Here is a 22,157-nt window from a genome sequence, read left to right as displayed (position 1 = left end):
CAATGACTTCAAAATGGGGTCATGACCTTATCCAGTCCGACAGAGGTTGGCTTACCAATTGGCTTATCCGATCAATGCAAGAGAGCCAGTGGGATGATCTCATCAGTTCCTTGTCCATGGCTGAATGTTGGACTTGGACATGATGTAGGAACGTCGGCATTCAGAATCCATCATCATTCAGATTAAAGAGGAATCATGCCATCCACATGTTAAAACAGGCTTATCCAAAGTTGATCTGGCTTTGACAGAGGATGGAAGAGTTTTAGGACTGAAATCTGTACCTGGCTGTGGTCCCATTGGGAGGATGTCAATATTGAGAACATTAAATATGGGATGTTCACAACGACTCGGATCTGCTGGTTTAAACATCAAGGGATCAGAGCAGTGTGATGTCTGGAAGGGGTCCTACAGTGCTTTAGTCACTGACTTGAATAATACACAGAACAAATGGTTTCATCTTTTCATTTATTCTCTATTCTTTTCAACATTCATAAAACAGCCTTTCTAAGTGCAGTAAATGCCATAATGTCTCTTTCCACAGAGACGTACATTACAGGCATACAGTACACCCTCATAGGAATATGGCTGAACACAACACACACCCACTCACACCAACAAACAGACACACATCCTTCAGTCACCACATCGCTCAGCCCCCCCCCCCCCCCTATCTCTCCGTCCATTCCAGTCCAATCTCCCCTCCTCCAGTATCCCACAATGCCTCAGCATGTCATGCGGGCCACTCCAAACTCCAGGCTGACCACAGTGGGCTCCACCTTAGCCCCGTATGTCCCCTGCAGGTCTCCGTAGCTCTCCTTGCGCTCTGAACCACTGCTTCCCTCTACTGTCCGCTCTGTGTCACTGCAGCATTCTTTTGCCTCCTCTCCCACCTCCTCCTGATGCTGCGCCTCCTTACGGCTGAGGGGGGCTCCCAGGATGAGGGAGTGGGGCCGCGTATGGTTAGGGAGGGTGCGTTGGTCTTTAGGGGGGGCCTGGGGGTCTGGGGTGGGGGGGCTGATGCCATGCTTCTGTAGTCTCTGGAGGGACAGAGAGAAGACAGGGTTAAATGAGGTCATGAGAGAGAGGGTGAGAGCGTAGAGAGAGATAGAGAACAAGGAGTGTACTCACAGCCTCCAGTTTCTTTATTGTGTCTTCCAGTTGGCGGTTGCTCTCTTTCAGGGTGAGAACGTTTTTCAGGACAGACTGACGGGGGTGCATGGAACGATCAAACTGGTGGTACATATTCCTCCAGAACCTGGCGGGGGGGGGGGGGGGGGGGGGTGAGAGAGTGAGAGAAATTAGGGAAATTAAGGAGTAACATTCACGTGAGGTTGTAGGGCAGGGTTGATATATATATATATATATGAGAGAGGAGAAAGAGAGGAGAGAGAGAGGAGAGAGAGAGGAGGAGAAAGAGAGGAGGAGAAAGAGAGAGAGAGAGATGAGGAGAAGAGAGAGAGAGAGAGAGGAGAGGAGTAACAAAGCTGAGGGAAGGACAGAGAAAAGAGGAGGGTAGAGTGGATGAGATTGAAAGAGAGATATAAGGAGAGAGAGCGAGATGAGGTAAACAACTAGATCTTACTTGAGGTGGCAGGGCAGGGTGGAGGGTTCTAGGACGGGGTGCGTCTCTGCGTAGGCGGGGCAGTAGGCGGGGTTTAGGTAGTTCTGCCCCTCACTCAACAGAAACGCCCACAGAGAGTGAGTCCTATCTTTGAGTCTGGTGGGAGAAGATACGAGTTTAGTATGCATACTGTCTGTGTGTGTGTGTGTGTGTGTGTGTGTGTATGTGTGTGTGTGTGTGTGTATATATGTTACTCACTGCAGCTCTTCTCTCCGTCTCTGGTTGTTAGCCAGGAAGTTCCCGTACTGACAGGAGTGAACATGTTCATGGATCTGCAGCAGCAGCCACTCATTGAACTCAAACGCCTGAGGAAGAGTAGGCATCATCACCATCATCACTCATGGCTGCTATGTGGTGAGTATTCTGGCACACACACCTACCTGGGGGAACTGTTCCGTGAGCTGCCACACACACTCCAGGAACTGTGTGAAGACTGGCGACACCTCCTTGGGGTCACCATCCAACTGATCACATCTGTCTGCAAACTTGTGTCCAAATGAGATCCAGTCTTTCTCTATGAGGACCTGAACCACAGAGAGAACAGGGCTTCTTATGGCATGATATTCCTTTTACCCATCTCTACAGGCATAGGGAAGTTGTGTTGTGTCCTACCATGAAGCCTTTGATGGTGCGGTAGTACACAGACCTACCATGAAGCCTTTGATGGTGCGGTAGTACACAGACCTACCATGAAGCCTTTGATGGTGCGGTATTACACAGACCTACCATGAAGCCTTTGATGGTGCGGTATTACACAGACCTACCATGACGCCTTTGATGGTGCAGTATTACACAGACCTACCATGACGCCTTTGATGGTGCGGTATTACACAGACCTACCATGACGCCTTTGATGGTGCGGTAGTACACAGACCTACCATGACGCCTTTGATGGTGCGGTAGTACACAGACCTACCATGACGCCTTTGATGGTGCGGTATTACACAGACCTACCATGACGCCTTTGATGGTGTGGTATTACACAGACCTACCATGAAGCCTTTGATGGTGTGGTAGTACACAGACCTACCATGAAGCCTTTGATGGTGTGGTAGTACACAGACCTACCATGAAGCCTTTGATGGTGAGGTAGTACACAGACCTACCATGAAGCCTTTGATGGTGTGGTAGTACACAGACCTACCATGAAGCCTTTGATGGTGCGGTAGTACACAGACCTACCATGACGCCTTTGATGGTGCGGTATTACACAGACCTACCATGACGCCTTTGATGGTGTGGTATTACACAGACCTACCATGAAGCCTTTGATGGTGTGGTAGTACACAGACCTACCATGAAGCCTTTGATGGTGTGGTAGTACACAGACCTACCATGAAGCCTTTGATGGTGAGGTAGTACACAGACCTACCATGAAGCCTTTGATGGTGTGGTAGTACACAGACCTACCATGAAGCCTTTGATGGTGAGGTAGTACACAGACCTACCATGAAGCCTTTGATGGTGCGGTATTACACAGACCTACCATGAAGCCTTTGATGGTGCGGTATTACACAGACCTACCATGAAGTTTTTGATGGTGCGGTATTACACAGACCTACCATGAAGCCTTTGATGGTGCGGTATTACACAGACCTACCATGAACCTTTGATGGTGCGGTAGTACACAGACCTACCATGAAGCCTTTGATGGTGCGGTAGTACACAGACCTACCATGAAGCCTTTGATGGTGCAGTATTACACAGACCTACCATGAAGCCTTTGATGGTGCGGTATTACACAGACCTACCATGAAGCCTTTGATGGTGCGGTATTACACAGACCTACCATGAAGCCTTTGATGGTGCGGTAGTAGGGGTCCATGAGCAGAGCTCCCAGAGAGCAGACCTGGGCTGTCCGATCCCAGCCGTCTGAACAATGGACCAACACACTGGCTCCTTCTACTGTTACTGCCTATGGAGGGAGGGGGGGAGGAGGAAGAGAGAGAGATGTGACCTGTTACCACAAGGGCAACCAGTGAAGAACAAACACCATTGTAAATACAACCCATATTTATGTCTATTTATTTTCCCTTTTGTACATCGTTACAACACTGAAAATAGCCATAATATGGAAGTTGTGTGTTTAAATGCTACATTGTAATTACTTCGCCACTATGGCCTATTTATTGCCTTACCTCCCTAATCTTAATTCATTTGCACACACTGTATTATTGACTGTATGTTTGTTTATTCCATGTGTAACTCTGTGTTGTTGTTTGTGCCACACTGCTTTACTTTATCTTGGCCAGGTCGCAGTTGCAAATGAGAACTTGTTCTCAACTGGCCTACCTGGTTAAATAAAGCTGAAATAAATAAAATATATTACATTTGAAATGTCTATTTCTTTGTAACTTTTGTGAGGGTAATGTTTACTGTTAATTTTTTATTGTTTATTTCACTATTGTTTATCTAGTTCACTTGTTTTGGCAATGTTAACATTTGTTTCCCATTCCAATAAAGCCCCTTGAAGTGAATTGTGAGAGTGAAAGACTAATCACTTCCCTTGTCGTTATCAAAACATGTAACAGTTGTTGGATGCAGTCCAGTGAAGACATTCCAACATCAGTGGGACTAACTAGACCTGAAGAGAACGGGACTAACTAGACCTGAAGAGCAGAAGGAGAGGGGACTAACTAGATCTGAAGAGCAGAAGGGAACGGGACTAACTAGACCTGAAGAGAACGGGACTAACTAGACCTGAAGAGAACGGGACTAACTAGACCTGAAGGGAACGGGACTAACTAGACCTGAAGGGAACGGGACTAACTAGACCTGAAGGGAACGGGACTAACTAGACCTGAAGAGAACGGGACTAACTAGACCTGAAGGGAACGGGACTAACTAGACCTGAAGGGAACGGGACTAACTAGACCTGAAGGGAACGGGACTAACTAGACCTGAAGGGAACGGGACTAACTAGACCTGAAGGGAACGGGACTAACTAGACCTGAAGGGAACGGGACTAACTAGACCTGAAGGGGACGGGACTAACTAGACCTGAAGGGGACGGGACTAACTAGACCTGAAGAGGACGGGACTAACTAGACCTGAAGGGAACGGGACTAACTAGACCTGAAGGGAACGGGACTAACTAGACCTGAAGAGAACGGGACTAACTAGACCTGAAGGGAACGGGACAAACTAGACCTGAAGAGAACGGGATTAACTAGACCTGAAGGGAACGGGACTAACTAGACCTGAAGAGCAGAAGGGGACGGGACTAACTAGACCTGAAGAGCAGAAGGGGACGGGACTAACTAGACCTGAAGAGGACGGGACTAACTAGACCTGAAGAGAACGGGACTAACTAGACCTGAAGAGAACGGGACTAACTAGACCTGAAGAGAACGGGACTAACTAGACCTGAAGAGAACGGGACTAACTAGACCTGAAGAGAACGGGACTAACTAGACCTGAAGAGAACGGGACTAACTAGACCTGAAGAGAACGGGACTAACTAGACCTGAAGGGAACGGGACTAACTAGACCTGAAGGGAACGGGACTAACTAGACCTGAAGAGCAGAAGGGGACGGGACTAACTAGACCTGAAGGGGACGGGACTAACTAGACCTGAAGAGCAGAAGGGGACGGGACTAACTAGACCTGAAGGGGCCGGGACTAACTAGACCTGAAGAGCAGAAGGGGCCGGGACTAACTAGACCTGAAGAGCAGAAGGGGCCGGGACTAACTAGACCTGAAGAGCAGAAGGGGACGGGACTAACTAGACCTGAAGGGGCCGGGACTAACTAGACCTGAAGAGCAGAAGGGGCCGGGACTAACTAGACCTGAAGAGCAGAAGGGGCCGGGACTAACTAGACCTGAAGAGCAGAAGGGGCCGGGACTAACTAGACCTGAAGAGCAGAAGGGGCCGGGACTAACTAGACCTGAAGAGCAGAAGGGGATTGGAGGCCCGGGGTCTTACCTTGGTGAGGAAGATGGCTGCGTCTACCACTGCTTTGACGTGTCGTAACCAACCAGAGCTCTCCAAGCCCAGCAGGTAGTCATTCACTGACAGAGAACGAGTTCCCACCACTAAGAGAGACAGAGAGAGAGGTAGAGGGAGTCTGAGTGAGTGAGTGAGCGAGTTTGAGCGTAACCAACCTTCCAGTAGTTTCTGTAGGCTGGTCCTCATCACGTGGATGTTCTCGATCCCCACAAACTGGAAGCGGATGTTGGAGTAGTTATCTTCATTCTCGTAGCCTTTACCTGCTGCTCTGTTGGCCATGGCATTCAACTGCAGAGAGGGAGGAAGATGAACACAAACAGAGGGACTGAGAATGTCCACATACTTCTGTGGGAAGAGATAGCTAGCCATGTCGGGATTGGGTACCTTGGGCCTGGTATCCATGACGTAGACAAATCTGCTGTTGTGATTGGCTTTGCTGATGGCCTGCAGCATGCTCTCGTCCTCCAGGCATCGCGCGCTGAACCCAGAGAGAGGCTGGCTGCACCGACACACCGCTGCCTGCAGGGGGCAGAGACGAGCATGCAGATTAGGCCACACAAACCTGATGATGTTTTAGGGATTATATCACAGGAGGTTGGTGGCACTTTATTTGGGGAGGACAGGCTTGTGTTAATGACTGGAGCGGAATCAGTGGAATGGTATCAAATACATCAAACACATGGTTTCCATGGTTTCCAACTGTTTGATGCCATTCTATTTGCTCCGTTCTGGACATTATTATGAGCCTTCCGCCCCTCAGAAGCCTCCACTGGGTTATATGTAGGTTTGGGATGGAGGTAAGATGTTAGGAAGACGGTGGGTAAGTTAAGGGTTAGAAGGACTCTGGGTAAGGGTTAGAAGGACTCTGGGTAAGGTAAGGGTTAGGAGGATGCAGGGTAAGGTAAGGGTTAGGAGGACGCAGGGTAAGGTAAGGGTTAGGAGGACGCAGGGTAAGGTAAGGGTTAGGAGGACGCTGGGTAAGGTAAGGGTTAGGAGGATGCAGGGTAAGGTAAGGGTTAGGGGGACGCTGGGTAAGGTAAGGGATAGGGGGCCGCTGGGTAAGGTAAGGGTTAGGGGGCCGCTGGGTAAGGTAAGGGTTAGGGGGCCGCTGGGTAAGGTAAGGGTTAGGGGGCCGCTGGGTAAGGTAAGGGTTAGGGGGCCGCTGGGTAAGGTAAGGGTTAGGGGGCCGCTGGGTAAGGTAAGGGTTAGGGGGCCGCTGGGTAAGGTAAGGGTTAGGGGGCCGCTGGGTAAGGGAAGGGTTAGGGGCCGCTGGGTAAGGTAAGGGTTAGGGGGCCGCTGGGTAAGGTAAGGGTTAGGGGGCCGCTGGGTAAGGTAAGGGTTAGGGGGCCGCTGGGTAAGGTAAGGGTTAGGGGGCCGCTGGGTAAGGTAAGGGTTAGGGGGCCGCTGGGTAAGGTAAGGGTTAGGGGGCCGCTGGGTAAGGTAAGGGTTAGGGGGCCGCTGGGTAAGGTAAGGGTTAGGAGGCCGCTGGGTAAGGTAAGGGTTAGGAGGCCGCTGGGTAAGGTAAGGGTTAGGAGGCCGCTGGGTAAGGTAAGGGTTAGGGGGCCGCTGGGTAATGTAAGGGTTAGGGGGCCGCTGGGTAATGTAAGGGTTAGGGGGCCGCTGGGTAAGGGTTAGGAGGACGCTGGGTAAGGGTTAGGAGGACGCTGGGTAAGGGTTAGGAGGACGCTGGGTAAGGGTTAGGAGGACGCTGGGTAAGGGTTAGGAGGACGCTGGGTAAGGGTTAGGAGGACGCTGGGTAAGGGTTAGGAGGACGCTGGGTAAGGGTTAGGAGGACGCTGGGTAAGGTTTAGGAGGACGCTGGGTAAGGGTTAGGTGTTACCTTCTTCTCCTGATAGAAGTATGTTAGGACAGGGAAGCGTCCTTTGCTCCTGAACTTGGAGCTGCCGACGATGATGGGCTTACTGGCTGCGATGGGCACATACAGGTCCCTGGGATACGTCTCACATATCTACAACACAACCAGAGGGAATATTACATAGGACAGGTTGTAAAACATCCAATCAACACTATTCCATTAGATCTGCAGACACCAACGGTTTGTTTCTGACAGGGCCAACGCCTAACATTTACTATTGATAGACCCCCAACCTTGTAGTTCCTGTTGACGTCAGTGAGCTGCCATTGGTCGCAGGGGACGCCCATCCTCTCAAACTCCGCCCCCAGGTCGTTGAGCTGCCAGCCCTCCTCTCTCTGCTGCTCGTTCTGCTTGGGGTTGTAGGAGAACGCATAGAGCTCCTCATAGGATACTAGGAAGGGAGAGAGAGATGGAGAAGAGAGAGGAGGAGGCAGAGAGGAGAGAGGGAGGGAGGGGTGGGAGAGAAGAGGAAAGAGAGGGAGGGAGGGGTGGGAGAGAAGAGAAAAGAGAGGGAGGGAGATGGAGAGGAGAAGAGGGAGGGAAGAGGAGGAGAGAGGGAGGGAAGAGGAGGAGAGAGGGAGGGAAGGAAGGAGAAGAGAAGGGGAAAAGAGAGAAAATGTGAACTTTATTTTGAAACTTCACTTGACTCAAGCATCCTGCACACACTGAAAGACAGAGACCCAGACACACAGTAGGTACCTGGTCGTAGCAGTCTGAGCAGTGAGCTGTAGATGTCGTGACAGTCTCTCTCTCTCTGGACCACAAAGTGGACCACTCTGAAGTTACGACACTGGATGACCAGAGGACACCCGCTGGTGGTCAACGACAGCTTCTCCACTGACCCTATGTGGTGGTGCAGGATCTGGAGGGGAACACAAAACAGACATGACACACAAAGACTGATCATTACACAAGGCCTAAATACTGGACATGTTCAGTCTGATGTCATTTATACAGGTGGAACAGGCTCTCTTTTATTCTCTCGCTCTATTGAACATTTCACACACACACACACACACACACACACACACACACACACACACACACACACACACACACACACACACACACACACACACACACACACACACACACACACACACACACACAATCAGTATAGATCATCATATATCTTTCTGTATGCCAGCAGTGTGTGAATGCATATTAGATAACCCACAACTCTATAGGGACTTTAATCCTGGGAAGTTATTCAAATGAGCATTCATCAGCATAGTTAATCACTAGCGGAACATTCCAGCACAGACAGAGGTGTGTGTGTGAGACAAGTGAGTGAAAGTGGTGTTAGGGGGAAAAATACAACATTATAAAAGTCATGTACACAAACCACAAATGTGCGGTTATTATGTGAAAAAAACAGATTTCCTCAGTGCTGGGGGGGGGGGGGGGGGGTTGCAGCTTAACCCTCATCAACACTTATCTACGAATTGACAAGGGCACTAGAACAGTCTGCAGCACCCGGTATCACCCTACTAGAATATGAAGTCAAATGTCTACTGTTTGCTGATGCTCTGGTGCTTCTGTCACTAACCAAGGAGGGCCTACAGCAGCACCTAGATCTTCTGCACAGATTCTGTCAGACCTGGGCCCTGACAGTAAATCTCAGTAAGACAAAAAATAATGGTGCTCCAAAAAAGGTCCAGTTGCCAGAACCACAAATACAAATTCCATCAAGACACTGTTGCCCAAGAACACACAAAACTATACATACCTCGGCCTAAACATCAGCACCACAAGTAACTTCCACAAATCTGTGAATGATCTGAGAGACAAAGCAAGAACAGCCTTCTATGCAATCAAAAGGACATCCCAATTAGGATCTGGCTAAAAATACTTGAATCAGTTATAGAACCCATTGCCCTTTATGGTTGTGAGATCTGGGGTCCGCTCACCAACCAAGAATTCACAAAATGGGACAAACACCAAATTGAGACTCTGCATGCAGAATTCTGCAAAAACATCCTCTGTACAACGTAAAACACCAAATAATGCACGCAGAGCAGATTTTGGTCAATACCTGCTAATTATCAAAATCCAGAAAAGAGCCACTAAATTCTACAACCACCTAAAAGGAAGCGATTCCCAAACCTTTGTCAGGTTCTAAATGAACCTATTAAAACTCACGGACGCTTAATAAAGCTCAAACCAAGTTTATTCACCCATTGGGTCGATACAGCTGCATAAGACATTCACACAAGCACTGATATGTAACCCTTTCTCCTAGGCTGAGTCTCCTCCTACACGTCTGATCAGCCAATGCATCTCTGTTGCTAGACAGAACCTTAGTGATATCTGTTCTTCCTCACTTCTTCATCTGACCTGCCCCCTGCCCCAAAGTGCTCACTCCTCCCCAACTCACAGCTGTCATGTTGACTCGTACCAGACTGTCTTTTCACCTCCCGTAGGATCCCTGATGGCTAAACAATAACAGATGGCTAAACAATAACAGATGGCTAAACAATAACAGATGGCTAAACAATAACAGATGGCTAACCAATAACAGATGGCTAACCAATAACAGATGGCTAACAATAACAGATGGCTAACAATAACAGATGGCTAACAATAACAGATGGCTAAACAATAACAGATGGCTAAACAATAACAGATGGCTAAACAATAACAGATGGCTAACAATAACAGATGGCTAACAATAACAGATGGCTAACAATAACAGATGGCTAAACAATAACAGATGGCTAAACAATAACAGATGGCTAAACAATAACAGATGGCTAAACAATAACAGATGGCTAAACAATAACAGATGGCTAAACAATAACAGATGGCTAACAATAACAGATGGCTAACAATAACAGATGGCTAACAATAACAGATGGCTAAACAATAAGATGGCTAACCAATAACAGATGGCTAACCAATAACAGATGGCTAACCAATAACAGATGGCTAACCAATAACAGATGGCTAACAATAACAGATGGCTAACAATAACAGATGGCTAACAATAACAGATGGCTAACAATAACAGATGGCTAAACAATAACAGATGGCTAAACAATAACAGATGGCTAACAATAACAGATGGCTAACAATAACAGATGGCTAACAATAACAGATGGCTAACAATAACAGATGGCTAACAATAACAGATGGCTAACAATAACAGATGGCTAACAATAACAGATGGCTAACAATAACAGATGGCTAAACAATAACATATGGCTAAACAATAACAGATGGCTAAACAATAACAGATGGCTAACAATAACAGATGGCTAACAATAACAGATGGCTAACAATAACAGATGGCTAACAATAACAGATGGCTAACAATAACAGATGGCTAACAATAACAGATGGCTAACAATAACAGATGGCTAACAATAACAGATGGCTAAACAATAACAGATGGCTAAACAATAACAGATGGCTAAACAATAACAGATGGCTAAACAATAACAGATGGCTAAACAATAACAGATGGCTAACAATAACAGATGGCTAACAATAACAGATGGCTAACAATAACAGATGGCTAAACAATAACAGATGGCTAAACAATAACAGATGGCTAAACAATAACAGATGGCTAAACAATAACAGATGGCTAACAATAACAGATGGCTAACAATAACAGATGGCTAACAATAACAGATGGCTAAACAATAACAGATGGCTAACAATAACAGATGGCTAACAATAACAGATGGCTAACAATAACAGATGGCTAACAATAACAGATGGCTAACAATAACAGATGGCTAAACAATAACAGATGGCTAAACAATAACAGATGGCTAAACAATAACAGATGGCTAACAATAACAGATGGCTAACAATAACAGATGGCTAAACAATAACAGATGGCTAAACAATAACATATCCAGACAGAATGTAAACATTATACATTCTCCTCTCAGTAACATGATTAAGTATATTTCATATTTTCAGAACCCAACAGAGAGATGAACCTGGAGAAGAGTCCCCTAAGCAAGCTGGTCCTGGGGCTCTGTTCACCAACACAAACAGACCCCAGAGCCCAAAGACAGCAACACAATTAGACCCAACCAAATCATGAGAAAACTAAAAGATAATTATTTCCAATGTGTCAAGTAATTAACAAAAAAACAGCAAACAGGAATGTTATTTGGCCCTAAACAGAGAGTACACCGTGGCAGAATACCTGACCACTGTGACTGAATACCTGACCCAAACTTAAGGAAAACTTTGACTATGTACAGACTCAGTGAGCATAGCCTTGCTATTGAGAAAGGCCGTCATAGGCAGACCTGGCTCTCAAGAGAAGTGTGCTCACTGCCCACAAAATGAGGTGGAAACTGAGCTGCACTTCCTAACCTCCTGCCCAATGTATGACCATATTAGAGAGACATATTTCCCTCAGATTACACAGATCCACAAAGAATTTGAAAACAAATCCAAGCTTGATAAACTCCCATATCTACTGGGTGAAATATCACAGTGTGACATCACAGCAGCAAGATTTGTAACCTGTTGCCACAAGAAAAGGGCAACCAATGAAGAACAAACACCATTGTAAATACAAACTATATTTATCTGTTTAATTATTTTCCCTTTCATACTTCAACTATTTGCACATTTTTATAACACTGTAGCCAATAATATAATATTTGAAATGTCTACATTATTTTAAAACTTGAGTGAGTGTAATGTTCACTGTTACTTTCTGATTGTTTATTTCCCTTTTGTTTATGCATTTCACTTGCTTTGGCGATGTAAACATGTTTCCCATGCCAATAAAGCCCCTTGGAGAGAGAGGAGAGACTTCAAATGCTGACTGACAGCTAGCTACCAAATTAACTCCTACACACATACTTTCCCTGTGCTCAACAGTAGAAGAGGAAGGAATTGTGTAGGAACTTTGGCAGCAGTTTCTCTGCTAAAATCACACTGTAGACTGTAACTTCATAGACCAGAGATGTGACTGAAAGCCCTGAAGAGCCACAGGGTTTACAGACTTGTGTTCCAGGCTCCAGCCCAGCACCAACTAACACACCTGATTCAGCTGCTCAACCTAGGCCATTCCTACTACCTCTCCCTCCTTCCCTTTCCACCTAGCACTGTCAACAGGTTACCAAGGCGACGGGAGACAAGGCTGGGCCGGCAGGTTATTGTAGCAACAGTTGTCACGTGAGGAAGGCTGAACCCGGTTCCCACGGTGTCTCAACAGTAATTATCTTTCACCGCTAGACAGACAACAATACACCCACACAATCAAAACACCCATGTATCAAAGTACACTGTAGATGTGTGTGTCAAGCAGGAGCTAAAGGAAGTCCTACATTCTGAATTCAGAGCTCTGTGTGAGATAAGGTGTGTTCTCCTTCTCACCCAGATCTCCTGTGCCGCGTCGGCATTGCTCTCCACGAAGATGAGGTGTGTAGCTGTCAGGTGCAGCGTCCCGCTGGTTGACTTGTTACTGAAGCGGTCCAACAGACGCACCTGCTCCACCTGCACAAGTACACACACAGGTAAACAACGGTTAGAACCCAGGTAAACAATGACCCCCACCCACACACACAGGTAAACAACAGTTAGAACCCAGGTAAACAATGACCCCCACACACACACACAGGTAAACAACGGTTAGAACCCAGGTAAACAATGACCCCCACACACAGAAATGAAATAGGATACGCAGCTGTCAATCTATATAGATGTGTCAGACACAGTACTTGTTGTCAGTTATACAACAAGCAGAGCATTAGCCACTTAGCCAGAAAGAAAGGCTGGCAATTATAATGACAGCTGTATATATAGAAGAGCTTTGGAGTGGCTGTGACTTGCATGTCACCTGTTACTGGAATTTCAATAAACTTCCCTCAGCTCATCTCAGCTCCCACACATGAACGCACTGTTAATCTCTCTCGCTCTTTCCTCCTCTCGCCCTCTCTCCCTCATTCACTCAAACACATAGATCCAAGAAAATAATTAACTAGGCAAGTCAATTAAGAACCAATTCTTATTTACAATGACGGCAAAAGGCCTCCTGTGGGGACGGGGGCTGAGATAAAAAAAAAACGTTTTTGAATTAAGACAAAACAGACAGAAGATACTGGAAACAGCACAAATACAACAGCAAACAAACAGTGTCTGTGTGTGTGTGTGTGTGTGTGGTGTGTGTACAGGCATGTGTAAAGTAAAACATGCTTCCTTACATAAGACAACGCAAACTAGTGACATCAGGTGACATCTAGAAACAACTACATGTCTAAACAACCTGTTCCTCTATTTGTCCTTTGACCTCCTCCAGAGACACTAGGACCTGTAGGTTGGCTGGGAGGGAAATCCAGCACCATGGGGCTGAGTAAGAAAAGGACCTGTAGGTCGGCTGGGAGGGAAATCCAGCACCATGGGGCTGAGTAAGAAAAGGACCTGTAGGTTGGCTGGGAGGGAAATCCAGCACCATGGGGCTGAGTAAGAAAAGGACCTGTAGGTTGGCTGGGAGGGAAATCCAGCACCATGGGGCTGAGTAAGAAAAGGACCTGTAGGTTGGCTGGGAGGGAAATCCAGCACCATGGGGCTGAGTAAGAAAAGGACCTGTAGGTTGGCTGGGAGGGAAATCCAGCACCATGGGGCTGAGTAAGAAAAGGACCTGTAGGTTGGCTGGGAGGGAAATCCAGCACCATGGGGCTGAGTAAGAAAAGGACCTGTAGGTTGGCTGGGAGGGAAATCCAGCACCATGGGGCTGAGTAAGAAAAGGACCTGTAGATTGGCTGGGAGGGAAATCCAGCACCATGGGGCTGAGTAAGAAAAGGACCTGTAGGTTGGCTGGGAGGGAAATCCAGCACCAGCGGGCTGAGTAAGAAAAGGACCTGTAGGTTGGCTGGGAGGGAAATCCAGCACCAGCGGGCTGAGTAAGAAAAGGACCTGTTTCCATGCTCTGGTAACATATTCAGAGCTGTTAGCATGAGCTCTGAGCTTGTATGGCTTTTCATTGAGCGAGAAGAGAGAATAGATACAATGGCAGTTTTAATAAATAAGAATATAGCAGTGTTTGAGCCTGCATGTTGCTAGTGATGTCCACCCGACAGCACTGTAGAGATCACAGCGGTGAGTTAGACGTCTCTGACTGGTGACAAACGAAGGGCTGCATGATACACAGAGTCAAGAGCCTGCAGCGTAGAGCTGGAGACTTGTACAGAAATAGTATCACCATGGTCGAACACAGAGAGAAAAGTACAACGAATCAACTCCTTTCAAGCAGTAAAGGAAAAAACAAGCCTTGTGCTGGTAATAAAAGCCAATACACAGCTTGTTCCTGACAAGGTTCTCTACACGGCTGGTGAAGCTCAACTTCTCATCCACCTCAACTCAGATTGTTGAATGGTTTTGACTTGTTCTATGGAATGTCCTTCCAATGTAGTAATTTCATGGTTTTAGTATTGGAAAACACCATGCACTTTGTTTACCGCATTAGTATTGGAAAATACCTACTACCATGTCCTCGTTAACACTGCCACAGCTTTAACATCAGCAGAACATTGGGTCAGTGGGACCAGGGTAAAACACTGACTGACTGGTTACAAGATGAATAACTTAACTCTGTAGCCTTTTGTCTTCACACCTTGTAGGTTATGTCTCACTTTAATGACATCATTTAGAACACTTGACTGAATATAGACAAATAGCCTATTCTCTCTCTTTGAAAAGGTCTCTCTCTGTCTCCCAGCAACCCGCCTGGCGCTAGGCAACTCCACAGGATGGCGATCAGTCAACTCAGTCAAGGACTGGCAGAAAACAGAAGAACAGGAAGTGTGTGTGTGTGTGTGTGTGTGTGTATAGGCTAAAGGAGATGGAAAAAAGAGGATGAGGGAAGAAACGGTTGTTTCTTGGCCTGAAGTCAAGCTGATGACTCGGTCTGTTCTGTTTACCATTTATCCTAAGTGCATTGCCGTCCCAATATAATACATTATATTTCCTTGCTCCGGTCCGGATATTTGCATGATCCACTTTATTGCAACCATGAACCAAATATCAGGGGCTGACTGTCTTTGTGCTTTAAGAGATCAAACAGGGTTCTGGGGGCAGAGTCCAAAATACAGCAGATGGGAAACACCCCTGCAGGCAACCCCTCCCACCCTTTCACCTGAACAAAACAACCACACCCTAGGAGTGTCAGTTCAGACACACTTCTTTGTTTTGTCCAGGTGAAAGGGTGGGTGTGGTCGCCTGCAGGTGTTTCCTGTCTGCAGTCTTTTGGGCTCTGCCCCCAGGATCTTGTTGTACAGAGTATTCCCTACAACACTTTTACTGCAGCACCCAGAATAGTGTTTGCTATTGATTCGCATTGGGGGCATGCATTTGACCTTGGAACATGTTTAAAAACCCAAATGTAATGCAAATGTCACTTAAATATGAATCATTGTTAATGTTTAGATGAATAAATACAGGCTATTGACACATTTCGACTATTACGTGGGGGATTTTTATTTTGAAATTCCCTGACCCGGAAGTACTTTTTTTTAATAGTTGCTGAAAAATGACCCTCCAAAAAGGCCTGAGTTGGCTCTTCAATACGGCTTTTTATTAAGCTACACCAGCATGAAAGCTTTGAGCCTGAGAAAACAGTGGTTGTCACTCACTATAGCATAAGGAAAATAGTCAACTTTGCTTTGTCATGGAGGACTGATTGGGCTCATTGACTCCAGTTGAAAAATAAATGCTGCGCTCATGGAATGGCATGCTTTGAGCACTACTGAAAAGAGCTATTTACATGTGTAAAATTAATGTCATATGCTGCATTTGCTATAGGCCTATTGTTTAACTTTTAGTTGGTGACACTTTGATATCTTGATAATATGCAGCTGTTTGAAGGACAAATCCACAGATGAAACAATAACAAAATGCTCCTTTGACGTAAATGGTGGCCCCATGATCCGTCACACTAAATGCATTACCAGGAAACACGCAAGCTAGTCTAATAAATCTAATATCGTGTTTGAGCCAAGGAGGACAAACAGAAACACGAGGCGGCTCGCTACAAAAACAGGTCACTGGCACATCACACAGTTATTAAGCGCCATAGTGAAGAGACAACCGAGAGTAAACCAAGAAGTTAATCTCCACTGAGTTACATGATAAAGTGTGTAAGTTATCTATGTCCACAGTGGATTCACTGAGTTACATGATAAAGTGTGTAAGTTATCTATGTCCACAGTGGATTCATTGAGTTACATGATAAAGTGTGTAAGTTATCTATGTCCACAGTGGATTCACTGAGTTACATGATAAAGTGTGTAAGTTATCTATGTCCACAGTGGATTGACTGAGTTACATGATAAAGTGTGTAAGTTATCTATGTCCACAGTGGATTGACTGAGTTACATGATAAAGTGTGTAAGTTATCTATGTCCACAGTGGATTGACTGAGTTACATGATAAAGTGTGTAAGTTATCTATGTCCACAGTGGATTGACTGAGTTACATGATAAAGTGTGTAAGTTATCTATGTCCACAGTGGATTCACTGAGTTACATGATAAAGTGTGTAAGTTATCTATGTCCACAGTGGATTGACTGAGTTACATGATAAAGTGTGTAAGTTATCTATGTCCACAGTGGATTCACTGAGTTACATGATAAAGTGTGTAAGTTATCTATGTCCACAGTGGATTGACTGAGTTACATGATAAAGTGTGTAAGTTATCTATGTCCACAGTGGATTGACTGAGTTACATGATAAAGTGTGTAAGTTATCTATGTCCACAGTGGATTCACCAAGTTGCTCCCCCTTGTTCTGAATCACCACCCAAAACGCGAGCCTAATAGACAATTAAACTCATTCTAAATACCCTCCTATAGACCATTCTACAGGCCATTCTACAGACCATTCTAAAGACCAGGCCGTGCAGCAGAATCCACTTTTCCTGGGACCAAAACGAGACACACACACGCGTTCAAAAGTTCAGAGTCACTTAGAAATGTCTTTGTTTTTGAAAGAAAAGCACTTTTTTTGTCCACTAAGATAACATCAAACTGATCAGAAATACAGTGTAGACATTGTTAATGTTGTAAATGACTACTGTAGCTGGAAACGACAGTTTTTTATGGAATATCTACATAGGTGTACAGAGGCCCATTATCAGCATCCATCACTCCTGTGTTCCAATGGCACGTTGTGTTAGCTAATCCAAGTTTATCATTTTAAAAGGCTAATTGATCATTAGAAAACCCTTTTGCAATTATGTTAGCACAGCTGAAAAATGTTGTTCTGATTAAAGAAGGAATAAAACAGGCCTTCTTTAGACTAAATGAGTATCTGGAGCGTCAGCATTTGTAGGTTCGATTACAGGCTCAAAATGGCCAGAAACAAAGAACTTTCTTCTGAAACTCATCAGTCTATATTCTTGTTCTGAGAAATGAAGGCTATTCAATGCAAGAAATTTCCAAGAAACTGAAGAACTTGTACAACGCTGTGTACTACTTTCTTTACAGAACAGCGCAAACCAGAATAGAAAGAGGAGTGGGAGGCCCCAGTACACAACTGAGCAAGAGGACAAGTACATAAGAGTGTCTAGTTTCATTAAATAGTACCCGCAAAACACCAGTCTAAACGTCAACAGTGAAGAGTCAACTCCGGGATGCTGGCCTTCTAGGCAGAGTTCCTCTGTCCAGTGTCTGTGTTCTTTTGACACGCTAGATAAACTAGTAATATCATCAACCATGTGTAGTTATTACTAGTGATTATGATTGATTGATTGTTTTTTATAAGATAAGTTCAATGCTAGCTGGCAACTTACTTTGGCTTCTTACTGCATTCGCGTAACAGGCGGGCTCCTCGTGAGGCAGGTGGTTAGAGCGTTGGACTAGTTAACCGTAAGGTTGCAAGATTGAATCCCTGAGCTGACAAGGTAAAAATCTGTCGTTCTTCCCCTGAACAAGGCAGTTAACCCATCGTTCCTAGGCCATCATTGAAAATAAGAATGTGTTCTTAACTGACTTAACTAGTTAAATAAAGGTGCAAAATTACCGATTTCCGATTGTTATGAAAACTTGAAATCGGCCATTCCGATTAATCGGTCGACCTCTATTCTGTTATACTCACAGACATCATTCAAACAGTTTTAGAAACTTCAGAGTGTTTTCTATCCAAATCTACTAATAATATGCATATATTAGCAACTGGGACTGAGTAGCAGGCAGTTTACTCTGGGCACGCTTTTCATCCAAACGTGAAAATGCTGCCCCCTATGCATAAGAAGAAAAGCTGTAGACCACACTATCTACCTAGAGAGATTTCATCTGTATTTTTCATAGCTGTCTACATACCACCACAGACCGATGCTGGCACTAAAACCGCACTCAATGAGCTGTATATGGCCATATTCAAACAGGAAAACGCTCATCCAGAAACGGCGCTCCTAGTGGCTGGGGACTTTAATGTAGGGAAACTTAAATCTGTTTCACCTCATTTCTACCAGCATGTTAAATGTGCAACCAGAGGGAAAATTCTAGACCACCTTTACTCCACACACAGAGACGTGTACAAAGCTCTCCCTCACCATCCATTTGGCAAATCTGACCATAATTCTTTCCTCCTGATTCCTGCTTACAAGCTAAAATTAAAGCAGGAAGCACCAGTGACTCAGTCAGATGAAGCAGATGCTAAACTACAGGACTGTTTTGGTAGCACACACTGGAATATGTTCCGGGATTCTTCTGATGGCATTGTACACCACATCAGTCACTGGCTTTATCAAAAAGTGCATTGAGGACATCGTCCCCAAAGTGACTGTACGTATATACCCCAACCAGAAGCCATGGATTACAGGCAACATTCACACTGAGCTAAAGGGTAGAGCTGCCGCTTTCAAGGAGCAGGACTCTAACCCGGAAGCTTATAAGAAATCCTGTTATGCCCTCTGACGAACCATCAAACAGGCAAAGCGTCAATACAGGACTAAGATCGAATCGGACTACACCGGCTCCGACGCTCGTCGGATGTGGCAGGGCTTGCAAACTATTACAGACTACAAAGGGAAGCACAGCCGCGAGCTACCCAGTGACACGAGCCTACCAGACAAGCTAAATAACTTCTATGCTCACGTTGAGGCAAGAAACACTGAAACATGCATGAGAGAATCAGCTATCCTGGACGACTGTGTGACCACACTCTCCGCAGCCGATGTGAGTAAGACCTTTAAACAGGTCAACATTCACAAGGCCGCAGGATCAGACAGATTACCAGGACGTGTACTCCGAACATGAGCTGACCAAATGGCAAGTGTCTTCACCGACATTTTCAACCTCTCCCTGACAGTCTGTAATACCAACATGTTTCAAGCAGACCACCATAGTACATGTGCCCAAGAACACTAAGGTAACCTGCCTAAATTACAACCAACTCGTAGCACAAGTCTGTAGCCATGAAATGCTTTGAAAGGCTGGTCATGGCTCACATCAACACCATTAGCCCAGAAACCCTAGACTCACTCCAATTTGCATACCGCACCAACAGATCCACAGATGATGTAATCTCTACTGCACTCCACACTGTCCTTTCACACCTGGACAAAAGGAACACCTATGTAAGAATGCTATTCATTGACTACAGCTCTGTGTTTAACACCATAGTGCCCTCTAACCTCATCACTAAGCTAAGGACCCTGGGACTAAACACCTCCATCTGGAAATGGATCATGGACTTACTGACGGGCCGCTCGCAGGTGGTAAGGGTAGGTAACAACACATCCACCACGCTGATCCTCAACACGGGGGCCCCTCAGTAGTCCGTGCTCAGTCCCCTCCTGTACTCCCTGTTCACTCATGACTGCACGGCCAGGCACGACTCCAACACCATCATTAAGTTTGCTGATGACAACAGCGGTCGGTCTGATCACCGACAACAATGAGACAGCCTATAGGGAGGCCAACAACCTCTCCCTCAACGTGATCAAGACAAAGGAGATGATAGTGGACTACTGGAAAAAGAGGACAGAGCACACCCCATTTCCCATCGACATGGCTGTAGTCGAGCAGGTTGAGAGCTTCAAGTTCCTTGGCATCCACATCACCAACAAACTAACATGGTCCAAGCACACCAATACAGTTGTGAAGAGGGCTCAACAAAACCTATTCCCCCTCAGGAGACTGAAAAGATGTGGCATGAGTCCTCAGGTTTTACAGTTGCGCCATCGAGAGCATCCTGAAGGGGTTGCATCACTGCCTGGTATGGCAACTGCTCGGCCTCCGACAGCTAGGCACTACAGAGGGTAGTGCGTGCGGCCCAGTACATCACCATGGCCAAGCTTCCTGCTATCCAGGACCTCTATACCAGGCGGTGTCCGAGAAAGGCCCTAAAAATTGTCAAAGACTCCAGCCACCCTAGTCATAGACTGTTCTCTCTGCTACCCCATGGCAAGCGGTACCGGAGCACCAAGTGTAGGTCCAAGAGGCTTCTAAACAGCTTCTACCCCCAAGCCATAAGACTCCTGAACAGCTAATCAAATGGCTACCCAGACTATTTGCATTGTGTCCCCCTCTTCCACGCTGCTGCTACTCTCTGTTTATAATCTATGCATAGTCACTTTAATAACTCTACCTACATGTACATATTACCTTGACACCGGTGCCCCCGCACATTGACTCTGTACCGGTACCCCCTGTATATAGCACCGCTATTGTTATTTACTGCTGCTCTTTAATTATCTGTTTTTCTTATCTCTTACTTCTTTTTATGTATTTTTAAAAAATGCATTGTTGGTTAAGGGCTTGTAAGTAAGCATTTCACTGTAAGGTATACATACACCTGTTGTATTCGGCATGTGACAAATAACGTTGTAGACTACACCACTGCTGTCATCCTTAAGTGTTTATTCAAGTTGGTTAATCTTTGGATGCCGACAGCAGTCGTAACATTGGAAAACATAACTTGGACTGTAGCCTAAAAAAACCTATTCCTACACTTTTCCCGCAATCCATCAAACACATTTGGTGTGTCATCATAGTGGTCTCTGACTTGAGGTCAGACTCGCTCAGGTGGAACAAACTTAAATTTGTAACGGATTACATGTAACAGATTACATTGCAAATTACAAATACACCATGACAGCAGTACACAAGGGTGGAACAGTGGCAAAGGTACCCACAGGACAAACAGAACAATATTAGTCTGAGGAGAGACTAAATATTATTAATACAACAAAAATAATTCAAAACACACCCCTGAACACACATTAGAAAGCTGGCTGGCTAACTAGCCACCCTTGCAATATTATCCTATATCTATTTGGACACCACTGTCAACGCACCATTCGTTATTGCATAGCAAGTCATTATTGTTAGCTAGCTAACTACATAGCATGCATTTTAAATGTTTTTGCTGGGTGGTAGAAAAATAACTACGCAAGTTAGTTAACGTTAGCTTTCTTACCTTTGGCGTTCGGATATGTTCCATTTCGCTGACAGCTGTCAGTGCAAGCAACGATATAAACAGATGACCGGTGATATGGCTCGCACATCGACTATCAAGGTGCGGCAAGCTGATGTTATTTGATTGCTTTTTTTATTTGCTACCGGCATTCGTTGAGCGTTCACGATTGTGTATGTTTTCAGTAGATACTAGCTATCCGCTCTTCACAGCACTTCCTGCTTGGGCGTACTTCTCTGCTACGGACTACAACCACACCAGGCATTATGGGACATTTAGTTTCTAACCAGTGATTAGCAATGCCGCGTTCAAAACAACT

General features: G+C 45.6%; 1 protein-coding gene across 4 annotated transcripts; it reads right to left on the bottom strand.

The window, feature by feature from the left end:
• Positions 1 to 454: 454 nt before the first annotated feature.
• On the bottom strand, positions 455 to 22,071 carry LOC120050932 (myotubularin-related protein 6-like). Of its 4 annotated transcripts, none has more exons than XM_038997469.1 (14): positions 21,842 to 22,071; positions 12,800 to 12,919; positions 8,147 to 8,309; positions 7,681 to 7,838; positions 7,412 to 7,540; positions 5,956 to 6,090; positions 5,727 to 5,859; positions 5,548 to 5,657; positions 3,411 to 3,536; positions 2,002 to 2,145; positions 1,820 to 1,926; positions 1,583 to 1,717; positions 1,129 to 1,255; positions 455 to 1,037 (listed from the first exon to the last, which is right to left on the bottom strand). In XM_038997469.1, exons 1-14 carry the CDS (start codon positions 21,863 to 21,865, stop codon positions 723 to 725), a joined length of 1,926 nt encoding a protein of 641 aa, XP_038853397.1. In that variant the 5' UTR covers positions 21,866 to 22,071; the 3' UTR covers positions 455 to 722. The 4 variants fall into 4 exon arrangements, with proteins under 4 accessions (XP_038853397.1, XP_038853398.1, XP_038853395.1 ...); XM_038997470.1 differs by having other exon boundaries at positions 5,832 to 5,859; XM_038997467.1 differs by having other exon boundaries at positions 5,727 to 6,090.
• Positions 22,072 to 22,157: the final 86 nt, after the last annotated feature.

The sequence above is a fragment of the Salvelinus namaycush genome, chromosome 7 (assembly GCF_016432855.1).
Source record: "Salvelinus namaycush isolate Seneca chromosome 7, SaNama_1.0, whole genome shotgun sequence".
NCBI lineage: Eukaryota > Metazoa > Chordata > Actinopteri > Salmoniformes > Salmonidae > Salvelinus > Salvelinus namaycush.
The sequence above is the reverse complement of the archived record's forward strand: the minus strand, read 5'-3'. Positions and strand labels throughout refer to the sequence as shown.

Excerpts from the sequence above, each read along its gene's own strand:
- LOC120050932 (XM_038997467.1), bottom strand. The coding sequence starts at position 21,865 with ATGGAACATATCCGAACGCCAAAG. Across the intron at positions 7,541-7,680 it reads ACGTCAACAGGAACTACAAG|ATATGTGAGACGTATCCCAG; the intron begins GTTGGGGGTCTA and ends GTTGTGTTGTAG. Across the intron at positions 1,718-1,819 it reads AGACGGAGAGAAGAGCTGCA|ACTCAAAGATAGGACTCACT; the intron begins GTGAGTAACATA and ends TTCTCCCACCAG.